Source organism: Antechinus flavipes, chromosome 3 (assembly GCF_016432865.1).
Source record: "Antechinus flavipes isolate AdamAnt ecotype Samford, QLD, Australia chromosome 3, AdamAnt_v2, whole genome shotgun sequence".
Lineage (NCBI taxonomy): Eukaryota > Metazoa > Chordata > Mammalia > Dasyuromorphia > Dasyuridae > Antechinus > Antechinus flavipes.
Window position 1 is genome coordinate 503,455,416 of NC_067400.1, and position 20,613 is coordinate 503,476,028.

The window sequence follows — 20,613 nt, forward strand, 5'->3', positions numbered from 1 at the left end:
CTCCTCACTTGCTATCAGCTCAGTCCCTGTAAAAAAAAGATGAGAACTATACATGAAAAACTCCAGAACAAAGCACTGCTCTTGTGATAAGTGCCATGAGAAGAGTTCAAGAAAGCAGTCTAAAATTTCAGAGGGAGAGACCATTTCTAGCTCAGGCTATGAAGGAATACTTCATGAAGTAGGTAACTGAGCAGAGCTAGGAAGAATGGATAGCATTTTGAGGTTCAGAGATTGGAGTGGAGGAGTTTTCCAGATAGAAAGGAAGGAAACAAATATTTGTTAAATTCCTACTATGTGCTCAGCACTGTGCTAAGCACTTTATGAATATTATCTCATGTGATCTTCAAAATAACTCTTAGCAGTAGGTACAGTTATTAATTCCATTTTTTACAGTGGAAGAGTGTTGGAATACACAGGAGAGCTCCTGACACAGGAGCCACCTGACAGTGGCTGCTGGAGATCCAACCCAGAATGGATCTTCTCTTATGAGAGGATGATACAAGGAGACCGAGAGGCCGTTGTGTTGTCTGACCTCTTTCCTCTACTGTCCAACTTATCTCATTCCGAATCTGAAACACCTGTGTCAATAAAGGCTGCCCTGCACCTCCTTCAGACGCTTCCACAGCTGTGGAGGCTCCCGGAGAATTGACCTGTCCCTTAACAGAAGAGCCTGAGACAAACAAATTAAGTAACTTGTCCAGTATCATAAAGCCAGGAAATGTCTAAGGCCTACTGATCTATCTGTCTATTGCACTACCCAGCCTCCTCTAAGTGGATATTAGAGCAAAGTTAAGAGAAACAGGGAAGAATGAAATCCCTCCAGTGAATGACAATGAATCCACTTTGGTTAAGAGAGAATCAGGAGCTAGGGATAAAAGGCAGAGAATTGATGTGTGGTGGAGGAAGGAAGAGTGCTCTAGAAATGACAGGCTTAGCTTAGAGCAGTGTTTCCCTAAGTGTGGTACACGTACCCCAAGGGGTACAGGAAGAGCTTGATGGGGGTACCTGTTGCACTGGATTTGGTGGGGATATGCACAGCACTGTGCTTAGCTGTGCCTAATTCTACGTTCTCATAAGTTAAGTCAAGACAATCTTGTGAAGCATGAGATGATCCGGTATGACATAGTGTGAATATACCGCACTTGGTTACAGAGACAACTTACTATGTTAATAGTTAGTGGCTTCTCCAGAAGCCTGTGTATTTTTAGCTTTTGTGCGATTTTTCTTATAGGAAAGGTTTGTTATATGCCTTAGTAAGTCCTATTGATTTTGATTATTTTTTATATAGAAGAATGAAATTGTTTGTGCTGAGATAACAGATTGTCATAATTTGGTTCCCTGGTTGTTAATTTTAATTTGAGATGCGGCTCCCCATCCAATAGTCAGTTCCTTTTTTCGACTTAATGTCTACAAATGTTGAAAAAGCAACTTCGCATAAATATGAAGTTGGAAAAGGCAAGATGTATTTCAGAACTTTTTCTGTTACAACAGGATACACATGTTGCATTTGTAACCAAAATGATGTTAAAGTATATTCCTTATGTTTATTTTTCAAGAATCCATCTGAAGCCAATTCCAACAATTGCTTTTCTTCCTCATGCGACAAACCTTCTGGCATGGATTTATATTTTATTATGAATAATTTTATTTTTCATTTATTATTATTTTGTGTATGTACCAAAAAAATATTTTGATTGTTATTAAAATACATCCTTTTTTTGATGAGGGGTACTCAGCATTATGAAAATTATAGAAGGGGTACACATATGTCAAAAGTTTGAGAAACACTGGCTTAGAGAGTAGTAGGAAAAATTGTGTTTGACTAGCTACACCAGGGAACCTTTATATTATGAATGAATGAATGAAAAAGAATTTATTAAGCATTAATATAAGCCAGGCACTGTACTAAGTGCTGTGACACCCTATAATGACAACTCCTCTTTATATGGTGATTTGAAGTTTACTTTCCTCCTAGTGATTCACTAGTTAATCAACAAGCATTTATTATTTACTACATGCCGTGCACTGTGCTAAGATACAAAGAAAACAAGGAATTTATTCTAATGGAGGAAATAGCATGCCAAAAAACGAGACATTGCCAAATATACAATGTAAATGGAAGAAAATATCACAGAGAAGGTACTTTGTATATTGGTGGGGAGTTGGGGTGAGAGTTGGGAGACTAGGAAAGATCTGCAGAAAGTAGAATTTAAGCTAAGTTTTTAATGAAGCCTTGGAAGCTAGGAGGCAGAGGACGTTTTAAGTGTGAGGAATAGCCAGTAAAAACTATGGAGAATCATGTGTGAGGAGCAGCAAGCCAGGAGAGCGGGATCACAGATCAGGGTGGGCAGAAAAATAATCAGACTAGAAAGGTGAGAAGTATCCAGATCATTAAGTACCAAACAGAGAGTTTCATATTTCATCCTAGAGGAAGTAGGGAACCATTAGAGTTTATATGGGGGTGGGAAGGAGTGACGTGGATGTGCTGCAGCACTTAGGAAGGATGTAGTAATAACTCTGAGGCTACTTGGCTTTGGGAGTGATAGAGATAGAAATGACATATTTCTTCCCTTTGGCTATCCTGCCTCAGTTTACTCTATATGACCAGGATGCTAAGGCCACAAATATTGCTGGTTGTCAGATAACAGCCTGTTGGTCAGTGATAACAGCATTTCTGAAATTAATGAGCAACAATAATGAGGTGCTTAAAGTTAATGCAAGTGCAGAACAAAATTGGGGGTCCACCATTTAACTTAGTGATGTTTCAAGCCTAAAAACACATCTCCCGAAGGTTCTTGAGTCCTGCCCCTTCCCAGGCCCCCAGCTATGCACAGAGAACTATGGGTACAGTACCTGCTGACAACACTGTCAGACCTGATGTTAAGGTAAATCCCTTTGGCAGCCTAGGAGAGGATGGTTTGGAAAGGGGAGGGAGGGAGTTCAGTTATAAGGCAATCACAATAGCTAAGACTGAGATGATGGGGGCCTATACCAGCTGAGCTGATATAGTGGATAGAAGGGACCTTATATGGGAGATGTTATGAAGGTGAAAAAGACAAGATTTGACGACAGATTGGGCATGTGGGGTGAGTGAGAGAATGGAATATTTAGATTTGGGAATTGCCTGTGTAGATTTGGTCATTGAACTTCGAGAGCTGATAAGCTCACCAATCAAGAAATTATAGAGGGGAAAGAGCATAGAGCCCACAAGAGAGCCCACCATTAGTGGGTTACCTCGATGAAGATCCTGCAAAGGAGGCTGAGCAGCAGTCAGTGAGGAGAAGAGTCAGAAGAAAGTCAGGATCAAGGCGATGTTGGAAAAAGGTTTTGTCAAGAAGAGTCATTTCAATGTGAGATGGGGGTGAAAGTGTTGGAGCATAGTAGGGGACAGATACTGGGGGAAGATAGCTGAGTGATATGAGGAGAAAAAGATGAAGGAGTTTTTGCTAAATGGCTTCATTTTTTTTTCCAGTTAAATAGTAGGTGAGGTCTTCACCTGAGGGAGTAGGATGAAAAAACATAATGAGGGGTAGGGATTGAGGAAGGATGAAAAGGTTTTACTTAACCTTTGTTGTGAGAGAATCAATTAGAGAGGTTCGATACTATTTAGCATTTATTTGGAAATAAGTAGGGAAAATATTATTATCTTCAGTTTATGTTTGGAAAAAAAAACCTGAGAATAGGAGAACTTAAGTGACTTGCTCATATAATTACTATCATAGCATAGATCTAAGTTCAAATATCTTTACTCCAGATCCAGTACTTTCACTATGTCATGTTCCTTCCTTCCAAAACTACTGCCATGTCTCATATTATTTATGAGGGGATGTTAGACTTGGGACAAAGAGCAACTCCAAGGAAAAATGCTACCTATTGATAGACTTCTTTCTAAGTGTGCCAGATTCTTTTTAATGCTTATATAAGAACTTCTAATATGTTGCAAGGAGAGAAGTCAGGACACCCCTAGAGAATCAAAAAGATTTCAGGAGGATCTTTTCTCTTCCCAGATTAAGATTGAAGGTATGAATAGTTTCTAGCCTTTCCCCTTTTTAGTTCCTTTTTAAAAATTTTAATAATAATAATCTTTAAGTAAGGCTTTCTAAAAAGCTTAACTTTATTTCAACTATATTCTAAGAAGAGTAGCATAAAAAAGCCTAAGAAAGTCACATATAGCCCTTTTTGAACTTCAGTCTCCTGAATAAGATTAAGTTCAAAGTGTAAAGCACTTTTCAAACCTTAAAACAAAATCATGATCATTATCATCATTATCAACAACAGCAAACAGAGGAAGGCAGCACAGTGCAATAAATCCAGCATACAGATCTTTGATTCAAATCTGTCCTCAGTATTTCACTATGTTTATGACTCAACATAAGTCCCTTATCAAGAATTTGATGTGATAGAAACAGCTCCAGATTTAGAGTAAGAGGCCGTGGGTACAAATCCCAACTCTGCCACTTATGCTGAGTACAAGTTGGGCAAAGTCCCTTCTCTTTGAGCTTAAAATTTCTTCATCTATAAAATGAGAATCAGGTTAAATGGCTTCTGAAATTTCTTCCAGGTTTAAGTCTAAGATTTTGCAATCCCTGGGCCTTGGCTTTCTCAGCTGGAAGATGAAAGGGTTGGACTATATAACCTCTGATTTTCCTTCCCATTCTAAACCAACAATCCTATTAAAACAACTTTTGTATAGGCTGCACTAAATTCAATATACATCTAATTTACCTGGGCTAAGAAAACGGTGAAAGCAAGCTAAGTGAAATGTAAACAATGTATTTTCTTTTCTGTAGAATCAAGAACTAATATTTGGGTATCGTTTAATGGATTAAGTGAAGGATTAAAAATAAAGATGAAATAATTTTGGGAGGAGCTTGTGAAACAAAAAAAAGGAACTTGGACCTTTTTGCAAACAAACATATTCCCTAACCACCCTCAATGTTGGCTTACAAATATTGGGATATCAAAACCATAGATAATATGCTGGAGATGACTTCTGTAGCTCTGGAAAAGTGATTTGAAGAGCTCATGGATGTAATGAGTCAACAGTCTCTGAAAAGGCGATACTTTTAGTCAACTCCCTGAGTTAACAAACAGATGAAGGACAGAAGGAAAAGACATTTTTTGGCTAATTTAGTTCAGGATGGGAATGGTTTCTTTGATTTGGGATAATTTATATATTTTTTCTAGCAAGGTAATTTTACAATAAGGCTTCTTCCATATTTTGTTCCTTTATTTCTCAGAATCTGGCACGTAATAATGTAGCATATTTTCTTCCACTTCAGCAAGTATAAACCTGACTGCTCCCTTGTTCAGGGTGACTGTTTTCCTGAGTGCTTTGTCAGTTCTTCCTAATGTGCTGGGAGGCAGGGAAGACCTCCTCTACTGGATTTTACAGTTGTAGTTTGAGATTAATGATCAGAATGACTAATAAAAAGCAGGTTTAGTTCAAGTTTTGAGTGACCCATAGAGCCAGTGATGCACAGTTCATATTATCCAATGTGGTATAAAAGAACTGGAAAGAGGGAATACTTTCAGATTCATATTCATTTAAGCCGCATTCATATATTTTTAAAATATAAAATGAGTATGTGGGACTGGTCATGGATTGTTCATCTGTATCTTAGCACATGAGTTGGTTTGTTTGTCTGGTTTTTTTGCTGAGACAATTGGGGTTAAGTGACTTGCCCAGGGTCACAAAGCTAGGAAGTATTACTTGTCTGAGGCCAGATTTGAACTCAGGTCCTCCTGACTTCAGGGCTGGTGCTCTACTCATTGCGTGACCTAGCTGCTCCAGCACGTGAGTTTTAAGGGACTGGAAGCATGGCTTCCTTAAGTATGAGTCCAGGACATTATTAAAATCAACAGATATTTATTAATGATGAGTCAATTCAACAAATATTCATCAAGCACCTACCATGTATAAACTACTGAGCTAAAAGCTAGATCAAATAAACACTCATATTTAGCTTTTGAAAATGAAATGCATTTAAAACAAGACAATTTTTAAAAATTATCAAAATTTAAAGTTAAACATATATTGAATTGCTTGCCATGGCAGGGCATGGGGGGTGGGGGTGAGGGTGGAGGGAAGAGGAGAAAATCTGAAACACAAAGCTATGCAAGGGTCAATGTTGTCAAATTATCCATGCATATGTTTTGAAAATAAAAAGCTTTACAAAAAATAAATAAAAATAAAAAAATTAAAGTTAAAAATACACATACTTAAATGACTCCATTTGACAGGTTTTTTTCTAGCTAACAATGTTTTTTCTTTTTAATGCATGCATAATTAGCAACACCTTGAAATCATGGATCTAGTTGAAAAATGTATGCTATTTTTATTGAATAAGATTATATAGAGCTAAATGTCTATGCAGCTTTTATGAAAGATAGCTGCCAGACTAGAAAGTTGAAAGTCTTTTGTATGCCTCATCCATAGCACATGAATTGCAAATGATAAAGAGATAATCAAAGAGACTTTTAAAGTTTTCGGGTTCACATTTTCTAAAACAACCTAAAAACATTTGTAGAGATCAATGTGATAAGCTACAGGTTTCCCTCAAACTTCACCTCAGCTTTCCTTAACTTGAACTATCTTATTTTTAATAACAGTAACTAATGAAAATCAGATAAAATCCAGCCACGTGCAAAAAGTCTAACCTGTATCACATATAAAAACATTCTTGTTCTCTCTAAAACGAACATTTCTTTCAAGCTCTTCTGATCCAGTCTAAAAGTGCCTAAACATGAGAATAATTATAAATCCTTCCAAAATTTTGGTTAGCAAAAAAAAAAAAAAAAAAAAATCACTCTTACCTACCAAAAATGATTCCAGCATAGGTGATCAATCAGTTGTCTTGGTAAGAATATCCCAAAACAAAACACCCTGGGATATTCTTACCTCCTTGTTTACCTCCCAAATCAGAAAAAAAAAAAAATCTGAGAACAAAACAGCTCTGATGTGGCAGCTGGGAGCTGCAAGATTTCCAGCCACGGAAGAGGGACTAACTTGAGGAAAGAAAAGGTTTTGCCAGCAGTGCCTGTGAGCCTCATTACCTGACTTTGGCAATGGCTGTCTGTGCCTGTCTCCCTAGGCAGCTAGAACTCCTCCAGCACCTTTACTGATTGCAGGCAGACTTGCTCCTAATGGTTTGTCTTCATACGGAACTAAATCACAAGCCAAGCCAACACCTTAAAAGGGTGGGAAGCTTTTTTTTTTTTTTTTAAACCAGGAAGAGACGTGGCTAAAATATTTAGCAGTCAGCTCAATTGAAAGTAACCATAGACTTGTTTCTTGTTTAAAAAAAAAAAAACCAAAAAATCCCAGAAAAAAAATTGACAGCACAGTGAATTCAGACAAACAGACTTAGTTAGAATTGTCAAAGAACAAGCCCTGCTGCTCCTAACACTGGCTCCCCATCCTCCCAACCTTTGAACTTTGTTCTAGGGAACTTTAGGATGGGGCTTCTCTCTATTGCTACACAAACTTGGCAATCATCCAGCAACCCTAGAAGGGGCTAGCAAGGTTGAATCCCATGACTGAGCCAAGCAAAAGATTTTCCTTGGCTTAGTCTGTGGGATTCAAAGTCACTCCCCAAAGTCCATCTGAAGTTTCTTATTTACTTCCATTCAATCTTTCAAGGACTTCACCTCTTTCACCCCCAGGTACTTCCTCATTCCATACTAAAAATACCAAGTACCTCTGTATTGCTAGGGAACTAACTGAATTCTGTGAAGTGGGAAGAAACTATATAATACCTTCCAGACAGTTAGTTCTTGATTTCCCAAATACATCATGGTCCCAAGAGCTAGTCCCAAAGCAACAAAGTGAGAACTTCATTTCAGAGATTTCTGCTTCATTGAACCTCATTTAAGCTATAGAACCAGGTCCTATAGGACCAAATACAGGTATGGACCATAATACATCTTCTACTGTCTCCTAATGCATCTTCTCTTCTTGTCTCTTCTTAGATTCCCTAGCTTCCTATAATCATTCAATCAATAAGTCACTTTAAAAAATGAATGGCTTTTACAGGGCTCGACAAATCAAGTACCATTTTTGGTGCTTTTTCTAATACCTCAATATTAATTCTTTCTTCTCTTCAAATTATCATGAAATTATTTCTCTTCATACATTGTATTCACCCTTGTCCCCCCATAAAATGAAAGCTTCTTAAGAGCAGGGAATATTTAATTTTTGTTGTTGTTTGTGAATCCTCATTGCCTAGCACAATACATTACTTGTAGTAGGGCTCAATAAATTTTTGTTGAATTGTAGTATTACTGACCCTCAATCTTATTATAGCTAATAAAGTGAATAAAAAACACAGTACCTGCTTCTTAGATAGTATTCTGGCTAATGGAATATATATTTGATCTGTGGTTACCTTACCCTTGTTGTGGTGATGGTTGAGGCTCGATAATTTCCTTTTCTGATTTTCCAAAGGAGAATAGTGAAGCTAGAGATGACCGGAAGCCCAGGCGGCGAGTAGATGAGGGATTATTTCGATTTGGAAGATTTGGAGATCTTGACATGGGTAAATGCATAGAGTCTAGAAGCAAAGATCAACAACATTATGATCACATGCCTCAAAATTCTATGAATTTCACTCTGTTTTATAACAGGCAAAAGTCATTTCCCATACTGTCTACCTGTGTGTACAACAAAAAAGGCAGGTAGAGAGTGGAACCCATTTATTTTTCATTTGGCTACTTCACTATTTGTCTTTAGAAAATTTTATTTTAATGGTTCAGTAGGATAGCAATGGGTATTATGTAAAATGTACTTCTTACTTCTTACTTCTCAATTCTTAAGTGTAGTTCTGATCTCATCACTCTTAACTCTCAGATTGGTCCATTTTCCCATATTCTTCTTTGTTAAACTCATTTCTGCATTTGACATTTTCTTCTTAGATATTCTCACTTCTCTGGATTTTCACACTTACTGTCTCCAGAATCTCCTTCCATTGTCTAAATAGCTCAAGTCTTCTAACTATGGGTGTACCCCCTAGGCTCCATCTTGAGCCCTAGCCTCCACCTTCTTATTTAATCTGTTTTGGTGATCTCATCAATTCTTATAGAGGCAGCTAAGTAGTGAAGTGAATGGAGTGTTGGGATGAAGACCAAAAGACCTGAGTTTAAATCCTACTTTAAATATTTTATGACCCTGGGCACATTTAAACTCTCTTTGCCTCAATTCATTAAGTGTGCAATGGGGATAATAACAGCACCTACTGCTTAGAGTTGTTTTGAAGATTAAATGCAATAGGATGTTTTTTTTTTAATTCTTTTGAATTTTTAACATTTTATTTTCCCCAATTACATGTAAAAATTATTTTTACCTTTTTTTCTTTCTTTTCTTTTTTTTTTTTTTTTTAAACGATTTTGATCTTCAAATTCTCTCTCACTTGCTTCCTTCTCCACTCACTGGGAAGGATAAAGGTTATACATATGCAATCACATGAACCATATGAAACAGTATTTCTAAAGCACTTAGCATAGTATCTTAGTACATAGTAAGTGCTTAATAGATGCTTCCTTCCTTCCTTCATGGGTTTAATGATCATTTTCATACAAATGACTCTTAGATCCATACTCTCTTCCCTGAACTTCAGCCAGGTGTCCCCAACTACCTACTGGATGTTAAAAACTACATATTCTATTAAAATCTCTCAGTGTGTCCAAAACAGAACTAAGTGACATCTATGAAACAGGTTAATATGTGGAAATAGTTATGTGAAACTATTTTAGAAAAAGATCATTATTATATAGGTTTTATCTTAAAAACAAAGCTTTATACTGCATTTATCCATATGACATTGCAAATATTGAAAAAATGAAGAATAATTTTTATATTATGAATGTCAAATTATTCCTAAGAAGTTAATATCAATAATTCACTGGAATTTATATTGGATTCCAATCAAAAGTGCAAAGTCACTGAAGTACTAAGGAATTGGTGGTGAACTAAATTCTGAAGGTGATAGACTCCCATGATATTCTTACTAATAGGCATGTCATAGTAGATAGAGACCCAGTTTGTAGTTAGGATGATCTAGGTTCAAATCCTATCTATTACATATGTTAACTATATGATGACAAATTGCTTAACCACTCTGAGGATCACTTTTATTTATAAAATGAGAGAAACAAACTATCTAGTTTCTAAGTTCCCTTCCAATTCTAGATCTATGATCCTATTATGATCCTAGTTGCTCATCTATCGATGGAGGGAATTCCCATACTGGTAAAGAGAGTTTCCACTTTGGGAATTCCCTGTAACCAATGAAATCTCAGGTCTGAACCACCTTCCCCAGATTCCTTTTCCCTCTTTCCAATAAAAACAAAAACTAACTCAATCCCCTCCTCTTGTCCACCCTCCACACAATACACACAGAGCTATGAAATGAGATAACATATATATACATTGGCTCACCATTTTTCGTCTTCCTTAGTCTGTATGTGAGTGGTTGTTTTAACATCTGGTTGATATCGGTGTCATTGCGAAACTTTTTTCTCTGGATTTCTTCAAACCATTCACCAGTCACCCCTTGGAGCCATCTAATATCTCTCTTTGTCTTCTGGAGTTTGCTGAAATGAAATAGAAGTGTGCATGTATTTGTTTAAGCAGTTTACATACAGCCTGGTATCATCTGCCTTTGGAAAGTTATGCTCTGTGCAAAAAGTACATGCCTCTGTGCTGAGGGTAAAGTTTATCAAATATATCCATGATGTCATATTGTCTGTTACAACATCAGCCCCATACAGATTATACTGTTTACCATTCATTGTGCATTGATTTCTAGTGTTTCAGCTATTATCCTAATACATATAACTAAGAGCTGTTGGTTTCAACAGTCAAAATGAATATCAAGAAAATTAGGACAAACTTGATTGAGCAATGGGCTAACACCTGACCTAGTAGTGACATTAAAGGGCAAACTCCCAGAAACTGAAAAATTCTAGTTTGAACTTGTCCCAGAGAAAGTAAATATAATGGTAGCCATGAAAAGAGGAGAGGTTATGCAAATATTTAGGGTGAGCTTTATGTCCACGTGAAGTTAAGATTTAAACTAGAATGGACCTTGCACATGATCCAGTCCCAAATTAATCCCCTTACAGATGAAGGAACTGAAGTCATAAGAGGTTAAGTGATTTACCCAAAGTAACACATTATTATTATTTCTATTATTGTTTTTGTTCAGTCATTTTCAGCTGTTTCTGACTCTTTATGACCCCATTTGGGATTTTCTTGAATGATTAGTCATTTCCTTCTCTGGCTCATTTTACAGATGAGGAAACTGAGGTAAACAGGGTTAAGTGACTTGCCCAGGGTCACTCAGCTAGTAATATTTGAGGTCAAATTTGAACTCAGGAAGATGAGTCTTCTTGACTCCAGGCTTGGCACGCTGACTATTATTATTAGCATAACCAGAATTCGAGCCAAAGCACATACACCATTGTGCTCACCACCTTCCTGCAAACTCTAATGAACCAGCCCAGGATCTAAACACCAAAATCTTGAAAATCACCAATCTTCCAGCCTAGGGCCCTCAACTGTCATCCTGGGAAATCCACAGCCTGGCAACAGCTCCAGCATGTGTTATAAGCCATATCTACTAAAGACCCAGAAAAGAAAGTTATTGCCATGAAAGCCTTTGCTCCTGCCAAATGGTTCAAAATAAGAAAAGTATATGATTAGATCAGCAGAAATGACATTAACAAAGAGGAATTCCCATCTGCTCTGCCTCTGCAAAACTAAGGACCATGGGACCTTTCCATAGTTTGGACCTGCATTCACATCTTAGGCTTAAATATTGTTTTTTTCCAATGACCAGGTCCTCTGAAAATAACATATGGTCTGACATTGAGGAGACTCAAACATTTAGTTAAGTATTAGTTAAATACTTAACTTATTATGACATATGTAGTTTAATCCAGTCCTTCCTGACAAGAGCAATCTGCGGTAGCCTGAGTATGTAACATGGAGGATAGGTCCTTGAATGATCACAGGGCAAGGGGGCACAAAAGAGTATAGGGGGAACATGAAAAACCAATTGCATCTACTGTGAATCTAGTGCTACAAGGGCTCATTATAAAACAAACACGCTGGATTGGTGTCATGTGGTTGTTTGGGGGAAGCCTGTCTGATGATTCAGCAGTCACTTAGCCTTATTTTTAATTGTCTTATGTTCTCACAAAGAGGGGTGGGGATGGGAATGATATATCAGAGATGAGTGGCACGGGCTGACAGTGGGTATGTAAGATTTCCGCTTCTACCCATGATATTGAACCAATCAAGTCACAACATAAAGTCATTGGGCAAAGAACCGGAGTTCATCCAGTCTAGACTTGCCAATCCTGTATGGCAGTTAAAAAAAAATTAGGTTGCAAATAGTCTATTTTGCCTATGAAACATGCTTGTCCCTGCCCATATTTACCAGGGCTTCTATGCAGCTGACACCTTTCTTATTCCTCAAGTATTTTTCATAATAATCAATCACAAGCATTTATTAAATGCTTACTATACCAAGAAATGCCATAAGCAACTAAAGTACAAAGAAAAAACAAAATTGTCCTATCCTCAAATTTTCATTCTAATGAAAAGATAAAATGTGTGTATTTATGTACATCTTCATGTATGCATATGTATATACATTTGCATCTACATCTATATTTTATACTAGATGTACACTCATGTACACACATGTATGTGTGTAAATATGTATGTGTTCACATATTTCTGCATGTTGAGAGAGAAACAAAAACAGAGAGAATATATCCAAGGTAATTTTAGAGAAAGATCTCAGACAGAAGTACAAGAGGTGGAGAGGAAGTTATGGGCTTCTAAGAAATAGCTGAGGAAGTAGAGCATTTCAAACATGGAAGATAGCCAGTGAAAAGAATGGAGCTAGTAGAAGATGAATGAAGTGTTTTTTCGTGATGAATAGCTAGTAGACTAGTATGTCTGGACTATAGCATGTATAGAGGGGAGAATAGTTAATAAGTAATGCATAATAGGAAGGGGTCAGCCTGTAAATGCCAGAGTTTTAAACATCAAACTGAGGAATGTATATTTGATACTAGAGACAATAATAGATCTTAAACTAAAAGATTAGAAGCATCAGCCTTTAACCAAAAGAGGTGATTCCCAAGTTACCAATGTAACAATATTCAACTAATAATAGATGAAATTTTCATGACACTTTAAAATATTTAAAATATTTTACATATTTTGTTTCTCTTCAGTCTTACAACAATCCTGTAAATCCTGTAAAAATATGTGTTATCCCTATTTTACAGATAAGAAATAATTTCAGAAGGGTTAAGAGATTTGCCCAAGATCACACAGTGTCAAGTAGGATTCAAGTTTTCACACTGCCTCAACACATGGGAGAGTTACACCGTCCCCTCTGTCCTCTCCCATTGCTCTCTTGCTGCTCTGTCCTTGCTTATTCTGAAGGACAGTAACATTGGTAACTGTCTCACACAAGGTCTCTTCCCTATCATCTTTCTTCTTGTCTCTGCTTCCAGGGGATTTGGGGATAAAACATCATGGAAGCTTCTTTTCTCTTTAAAAACAAAATAAGACATTATCTTTCTTTCACTCCCAGATACATCTCATTTAACCCTTTCTTTATTTCTTCTAACTCTTGTTCATCTCTCTCTCTCTCTCTCTCTCTCTTTCTCTCTCTCTCTCTCTCTCTCTGTCTCTCTCTCTCTCTCTCTCTCTCTCTCTCTTTTAATAGCTTTTGATTTACAGATTATATGCATAGGCAATTTTACAGCATTGACAATTGCCAAACCTTTTGTTCCAAATTTTCCCCTCCTTCCCCCTACCCCCTCCCTAGATGGCAGAATGACTAGTAGATGTTAAATATATTAAAGTATAAATTAGATACACAATATGTTTATTGTGTATCTAATTTATACTTTAATATATTTAACATCTACTAGTGACCAAACCATTATTTTGCTGTACAAAAAGAATTGGACTCTGAAATATTGTACAATTAGCCTGTGAAGGAAATCCAAAATGCAGGCAGGCAAAAATATAGGGATTGGGAATTCAATGTAATGGTTCTTAGTCATCTCCCAGAGTTCTTTCGATGGGCATAGCAGGTTAGTTCATTACTGCTCCATTGGAACTGATTTGATTCATCTCATTGCTGAAGATGGCCAGGTCCATCAGAATTAATCATCATATAGTATTGTTGTTGAAGTATATAATGATCTCCTGGCTCTTCTCATTTCACTCAGCATCAGTTTGTGTAAGTCTCTCCAGGCCTTTCTGAAATCATCCTGTTGGTCATTTCTTACTGAACAATAATATTCCATAGTATTCATATACCACAATTTATTAAGCCATTCTCCAATTGATGGGCATCTACTCAATTTCCAGTTTCTGGCCACTACAAAGAGGGCTGTCACAAACATTCGTGCACATACAGGTCACTTTCCCTTCTTTATGGTCTCTTTAGGATATAAGCCCAGTAGTAACACTGCTGGATCAAAGGGTTGTTCATCTCTTTTTAAGAAAAATCTTTCTTTCCCTTTTCATCTCTCTCTCTCATGTGTACTTATTCTGTCTGTGTCTCCAGAAAAATAACCTGGTTAAGTAAAAGAATGAATTTATTTCTTAAAGTAATAAAACACTTGTTAGAGAGATACAATTTTCAGAAACAGGAGAATTCTCAAATAAAATTAGATAGTAATCAGCTTCTAAAGCCCTTGAACTTCCTTTTAAATATGCACAAAAGCCTTCTCTTTCCATCCTCATTCTCCTCTTTCTAAATTTGCTTTTCTTCGTGAATAGGTACTTTACAATTTTTTATGTAAAAATTCTTATTCCATTATATTATTTTAATGTTTTGCTTAATTTCTTGCATGACATTAGTATTGTTTTCTAATATTTTTCATTACATACATTCAGTATTTCTTTCACATTGTAGGTTAAATGAATGAATGCAAAAACACTATGCATGATGCAAAAGCCAAAGCCAAAAAAATGGCATCTGTCAACAATGAGATGATGTATGCCAGTTCTAATGATCTTGTGATGAAGAGAGCCATCTACACCCAGAGAGAGGACTGTGGGAACTGAATGTGGATCACAACATAACATTCTCACTCTTTTAGTTGTTGTTCTCTTGCATTTTGGTTTTTTACTCATTTTCTTTCTTTTTTGATCTGATTTTTCTTGTACAGCAAGAAATTATATAAATATGTTTACATGTATTGGATTTAACATATATTTTAACATGTTCAACATATATTGGGTTGCTTGCTATCTAGGGGAGGGATGGGGGGAAGGAGGGGAAAAATGTGAAACACAAGGCTATGCAAGGGTCAGTGTTGAAAAGTTATCCCAGCATATGTTTTGAAAATAAAAAGATTTTTAAAATTTTTTTTAAGACTGGCACCTGTGCTCCCAATAGAGGGAGGCAATACCTACTGGGTTCATAAGAGAATTTCCACTTATAGCTGTAGAAATGTATTTAAAATTTAAACACCCAACTTATACATCAACATTTGGAACACAGCCTCTTTATGAATTGGGCTATTTAATAAATTATTTATTTATTTTATTTAATTATTTGATAAATATTTATATGATGACAGTTGTAGAATACCATTTTATGCCATGCTTTAGCATCAGTACTGGGTAAAGAAATCATTTACAACTTCTCTTACTGAAATTAACTTACAGCACACTTCTATCATCATAAAGAATGATCATAAAGGATGATAAAAGAGAGTTTTAAGTTAACATTTCAAAAAAGTCCTCCATATTCATAAAAAAAAAACTACTAATAATAATGTGTGTATGTATGAGAAGAGGTGGTATTCCAAGCTTGTGATTACACTGATGTAGTAAATTCCAGTGTGGAAACCTCTACCATCTATGCAGAACAGCAACTCTTTGCCTGAGGCAATGACAAATTGATTTGTGCATTGTAACAGTTAGTGCATTGTAACATAAAAAGTATCAGAAGTAAAATTTAAATCCAATTCTTTCTGATGCCACATTAGGCTCTAGCTATTATATCACAATGTTGCTTTTGCTTCAAGACAGTTTTTAGATCAAGTGATTACGTCTGTTGTCTCCCTGGCATTTTTAGAAAGTTACTGTTTAACTTTGAGATAGGACTATCAAGAGAATTCCCAGGAATGGGATATAATAAGGAAAGAGGATAGATAGCTCAAGAGAAACAAATTCAAATTAATTCACCCATTCGATTTAATTTCAGACTTGGACACACTTAAAGCAAAACAAAGCAAAAACTACAAACTCATTGTTGAAAGGAATTCTTAGTGTTGAAATTTCCATTATCAATGAAAATTAGCCCTCGATCTATAACTTACAGCAGTGGTTCTCAAATTTTTGTTTTCAGTATCTTTATTCTATTAAAAATTATTGAGGATCTCTCCAAAGCATTTTTTGTTTATCTGGGTTATTATTTTGACATTTATCATATTGGAAATAAAACTATTTTTGAATTTGTAGACCTTTTAAAAGTGTTTCAGAAATCCCCAGGATTCTTTAGATCATACTTTGAGAACCACTGACTTACAGTCTTTAAAAGTTGTGTGGAGACATTGAAATGTTAAGTCCTCTAGACATGTCAAATTCAACACAGCCAAAGTAGCACTTATCTTTCTTCAAAAACAGCCTTCTTTCAGATTTTTCTTTTCTTATCTCTCACTATCCTTCCAAGCACTGGATCATCCTCTGTACTATTCTTGATTCCTCACTCTTAATCACTCTACCCATACAATTAGTTGCCAACTCTATTTCTGCAACATATCTCATATATACATGTCCGTGTGTGTATATGTGTAAGTATAGGTCAAGTATATATATATGTTCCTTCCTCTCTACTCGTGTATCTCTGTGTATACCTACATATGGATATTATCTTTGTTGTTAGAATGTAAATTATTTGAGTGTTGGTATGTCTAACTTTTTATTCCCAGCACTTGGCATAATACATATCACCAAGGTCGAGGAAATAGAACTGAAGTTTGATCAATATAGAGTAGGACTTCTTAAACTCGAGACCTCTTTTCACCCAAGAAGTTTTTACTAGACCCTGCCCCAAATCTGAGTTGAGCTGTTTCTGGCAATGTTTGTGCATGCTCAGTACAAAGTGTACACGTTGTGTGGTCAGAACCAAGGCTGCAATGAAATCTTGTGATGCAACACAGGCAAGTGCTGCTAGAAACACCCCTGATCTATTACTCATTGATTTTGAATTAATTTTTGGTTATTGCACTCAGAAAGCTTTTATTGTTGCCAAATTTTTCACTCCCACCCACCCCCACATTCAGTTATATGACTCTGCAATTTAAGAAACTTTTGTAGAGAACTCCCTGGAGAAGACACTCCCTTTGGTAAAGCAGTCTTGACCTTCTTAAAAACGTCTAGCTTTAGTCAGTTTAGACAGTAATTCTAGTTACCTTAAAGTTCAATGATTATCATTTCTCATTGCAATAATAGCCTCCCACACAAGCCACATATACCAGTGGTGATATTTGAAGCCAGAACCTCCTACCCTCCAGGACAGCTGTTTATTATGCCATGCTACCTTATAAATGCAAATAGATTGATTGATTAAAGTGATTTGTCCAGGACTACATGACCTATATGTGTTAGAAGTGAGATGTAAAACTAAATCCCATTCTCTCTGACCTGGCACATAGTAATTTCTTAATATAAATGTTGATTCAGTGAGCATTTATTACATACTTACTCTAAGCTAGGCAAGATTACATAGTAGATAGAGAACTATACTGGGATAGACTGCATCTTTCATGCAAAAGAAATTTAATTCAGGAGATTCTGTGAACAGGATACAGTGAAGGCAAGTTAGTTTTGAAGAGATGAGTTTCTCTCTGAAAATGAGGGATATATAATTGTAGCCCAAAAATGATTTTGCTTTCTCTAATGAATATGGTAGCAAAAGGAAATAGTTTTAGCCATTAATTAAGGTAGAAAATAGTTCATACTCCAAAATTCCCTTGGACTTAAAAAAATACATAGTTTGTATACTTTAAACAGTTGACTGGGCTTGTTGGCTTAAAAGAATGCATTTAAAAGAAGGCATTTAAAAAAATCAGTCATTTCCCCCCCCCCAATCTAAAACTACCTTAAAACATCATAGTAGCTAAATCATTTACTCCAGGTAGAATGAGAACCATGAATATAAAATAGAAGTGCAGTGATGTATGCTATGTCTCAATTCGGGTGTAAAATGTGGTTAATGTTGACTTAGCTCACACAATAAGATAAGAGCTAGGTGGCACAGTGGGATAGAGTGCTAGACCTAGAATTAGGAATTCTCATCTTCCTGAGTTAAAATCTGGCTTCAGAAATTACTAGCTGTGTGACCTGGGTGAATCACTTAATGTGTTTGACTCAGTTTCCTCATCTGTAAAATGGGCTGGAGAAGAAAATGGCAAATCATTCCATTATCTTTGCCAAGAAAACTCCAAAAACAGTTATGAAGAGTTGGATACAACTAAAAATGATTGACCCACAACAGGTAAAGTAGATAGAAATTAACCAAAACCCATAATAAGGTCATGCTACCTTATCTAACAGAATTTTACTGACTGAGGTATAGATTATACAAAAGTCTAAGCTAGCACTTGAGACCCAGCAGTCTAAGGACGAGCCTGTTTACCATTGCTGTATTGCCTATTGCATGTGCAAAAATGTTCTTATAGAGCCAATTGCATTGTTGGAATGCTGTTTCACTTCATGCCTTTTTTTTTTTTTCTGGAACCAGTTAACAATGTTAGGCAAAAAAGCCTGAACTGAATTTCACTCTGATACTGCTTTGGGTCAGGAAACTTTTCATTTAAGTATGCTGGATAGTCACATTCAGCCAAGGTCATTTATAATAATAATAAAAAAAAACCCTCAACTACGTTTGTTCTGTACTTTTTACTCAACTGCTATTTAATACAAATAATATGAAACCATTTACATCATCTTTGGGAGACTTTGCAATCTGTTATAATAATGACTCACATTTATATCATATTACTCTCTGGATTGCCTTTGGAACATTACATGGTCTTTTTAATGATTTCAATTTTCTTCTGCCTGAAACAAAGGCATTAATTTAAATACCAAAGTTCTTCTTGTGATCTCATATGGCTACATTCCACAAAATAAAGTTGGGCCTAATCTAAAGGGCAACAGAGAAGAGTAAAGGGGGGGCAAAGACTAGATGGGTATAATTACAAATGAGTAATTGTGTATTAGGAATAGTCAAAGAATATTATCAGAAAAAATATAATCAGAAAAAAAAGATGGGTTGATACATAGCAAGAACCCTGCACATTCTGAGAGACCCTATAAGCTACATTAGTTGGGCCAGAGGCTACCAGGAAGTGTCCTTAAGGGAAGTGTATTCTGAGTTCTAGCACCACCCCTAGCAAAGACAATCAAAGTCCTAGAGACAACATTCTCATCTTTCAAGGAAAAACTAGTCTAACCCATGTGGTGGAATCCTCGTAGATAGTGCACCTGTCATAAGTTGCCATATATATAGCATTTAAGGTTTCCAAAGTTGATCCTCACAACAAGCTTGTGATATAGTCAATATAAGTATTATTATTCTGTTTCACTGATAGGTATACTGAAATTGTGTCTTATCCCTGGTTTTACAGTTAATAAATATTGGAGCAAATTGAGGATATTTGGCTCCAAGTTCTCTCCATTAGACCACATTGACTCTGTTCATGATTACTTTCATCTGCTGTGTCAAGGTGACATACATTTTTAATTCCTAAAGGTATTTCTATTTTAATTATGCAAAAGGAATAGTAAAATTAGTTCTTAGGTTCATTTAAAATTTCATTGTTTTGTTTTGTTTTTACATTACATATTTTCTTAATATATCTCTACTTCATTCCCTTCTAAGAAAGAATAAAGAAGGGAAAATATAGTTAAGCAAAACTAACCAGCATATCCCAGATGATCCCAAAGATGGTGAGCTGTTCATGCAATCAGCATCCTGGCCTAACTCTATCAAGAGTTATGGACATTTTTGTACACTGAGTCCTTTCCTTTTTTTTAAGATCTTTTTGGGATACAGGTCAAAATTGGAAATTGAGGGGATGCTCATTTGTTAGAATCCTTACAAAGTGTTAACTCACTGGAATTGATAGAAACAATGCTTAAATTTACACCTTTGAGAGTTCACATATTAGAGTTCACAAGTCCAGGAAATTTCTGAGTTGCACCTCCCACAATCCCACTCTTGGAGGAGGAGTCAACTTTTGGATTCATATTTTTAAGAGATCATATATAAGAAACTCTTAGAACCTCAGTCAGGAGTCAGTCAGTGGAGGAGTCAGTTGAGGAGATTGAGAATCAAGAGACTGCAGTAGAGGAGAACGAAGGATTCAGAAGAGGAGAGGCTGAAACTGGCAGAGGCAAAAGACTAACAACAAGAGTTCTTGGAACCAAGCTTTCTAAGAAAGCTAACTGGGCTATTTTGGAAGAGACAATAAAGGATTTGAACTTTTAACACCTGGCTGCGTTTGAGGTGATTATTACTTTGAACTGAAACTAAGGCTGCCTCCAGAAGCTCCCCAAGA

The 20,613-nt window shown here is 36.2% G+C and overlaps 1 protein-coding gene across 1 annotated transcript in view; it reads right to left on the minus strand.

The window, feature by feature from the left end:
* Positions 1–20,613, minus strand: part of EXPH5 (exophilin 5) — a 105,078-nt gene that overhangs the window by 36,286 nt on the left and 48,179 nt on the right. The window contains exons 2-3 of the mRNA XM_051986939.1: positions 10,436–10,590; positions 8,393–8,552 (exon numbers count right to left, since the gene is read on the minus strand). Coding sequence (XP_051842899.1) covers positions 8,393–8,552; positions 10,436–10,590 — 315 coding nt within the window. The remainder of the gene's footprint in view (positions 1–8,392; positions 8,553–10,435; positions 10,591–20,613) is intronic.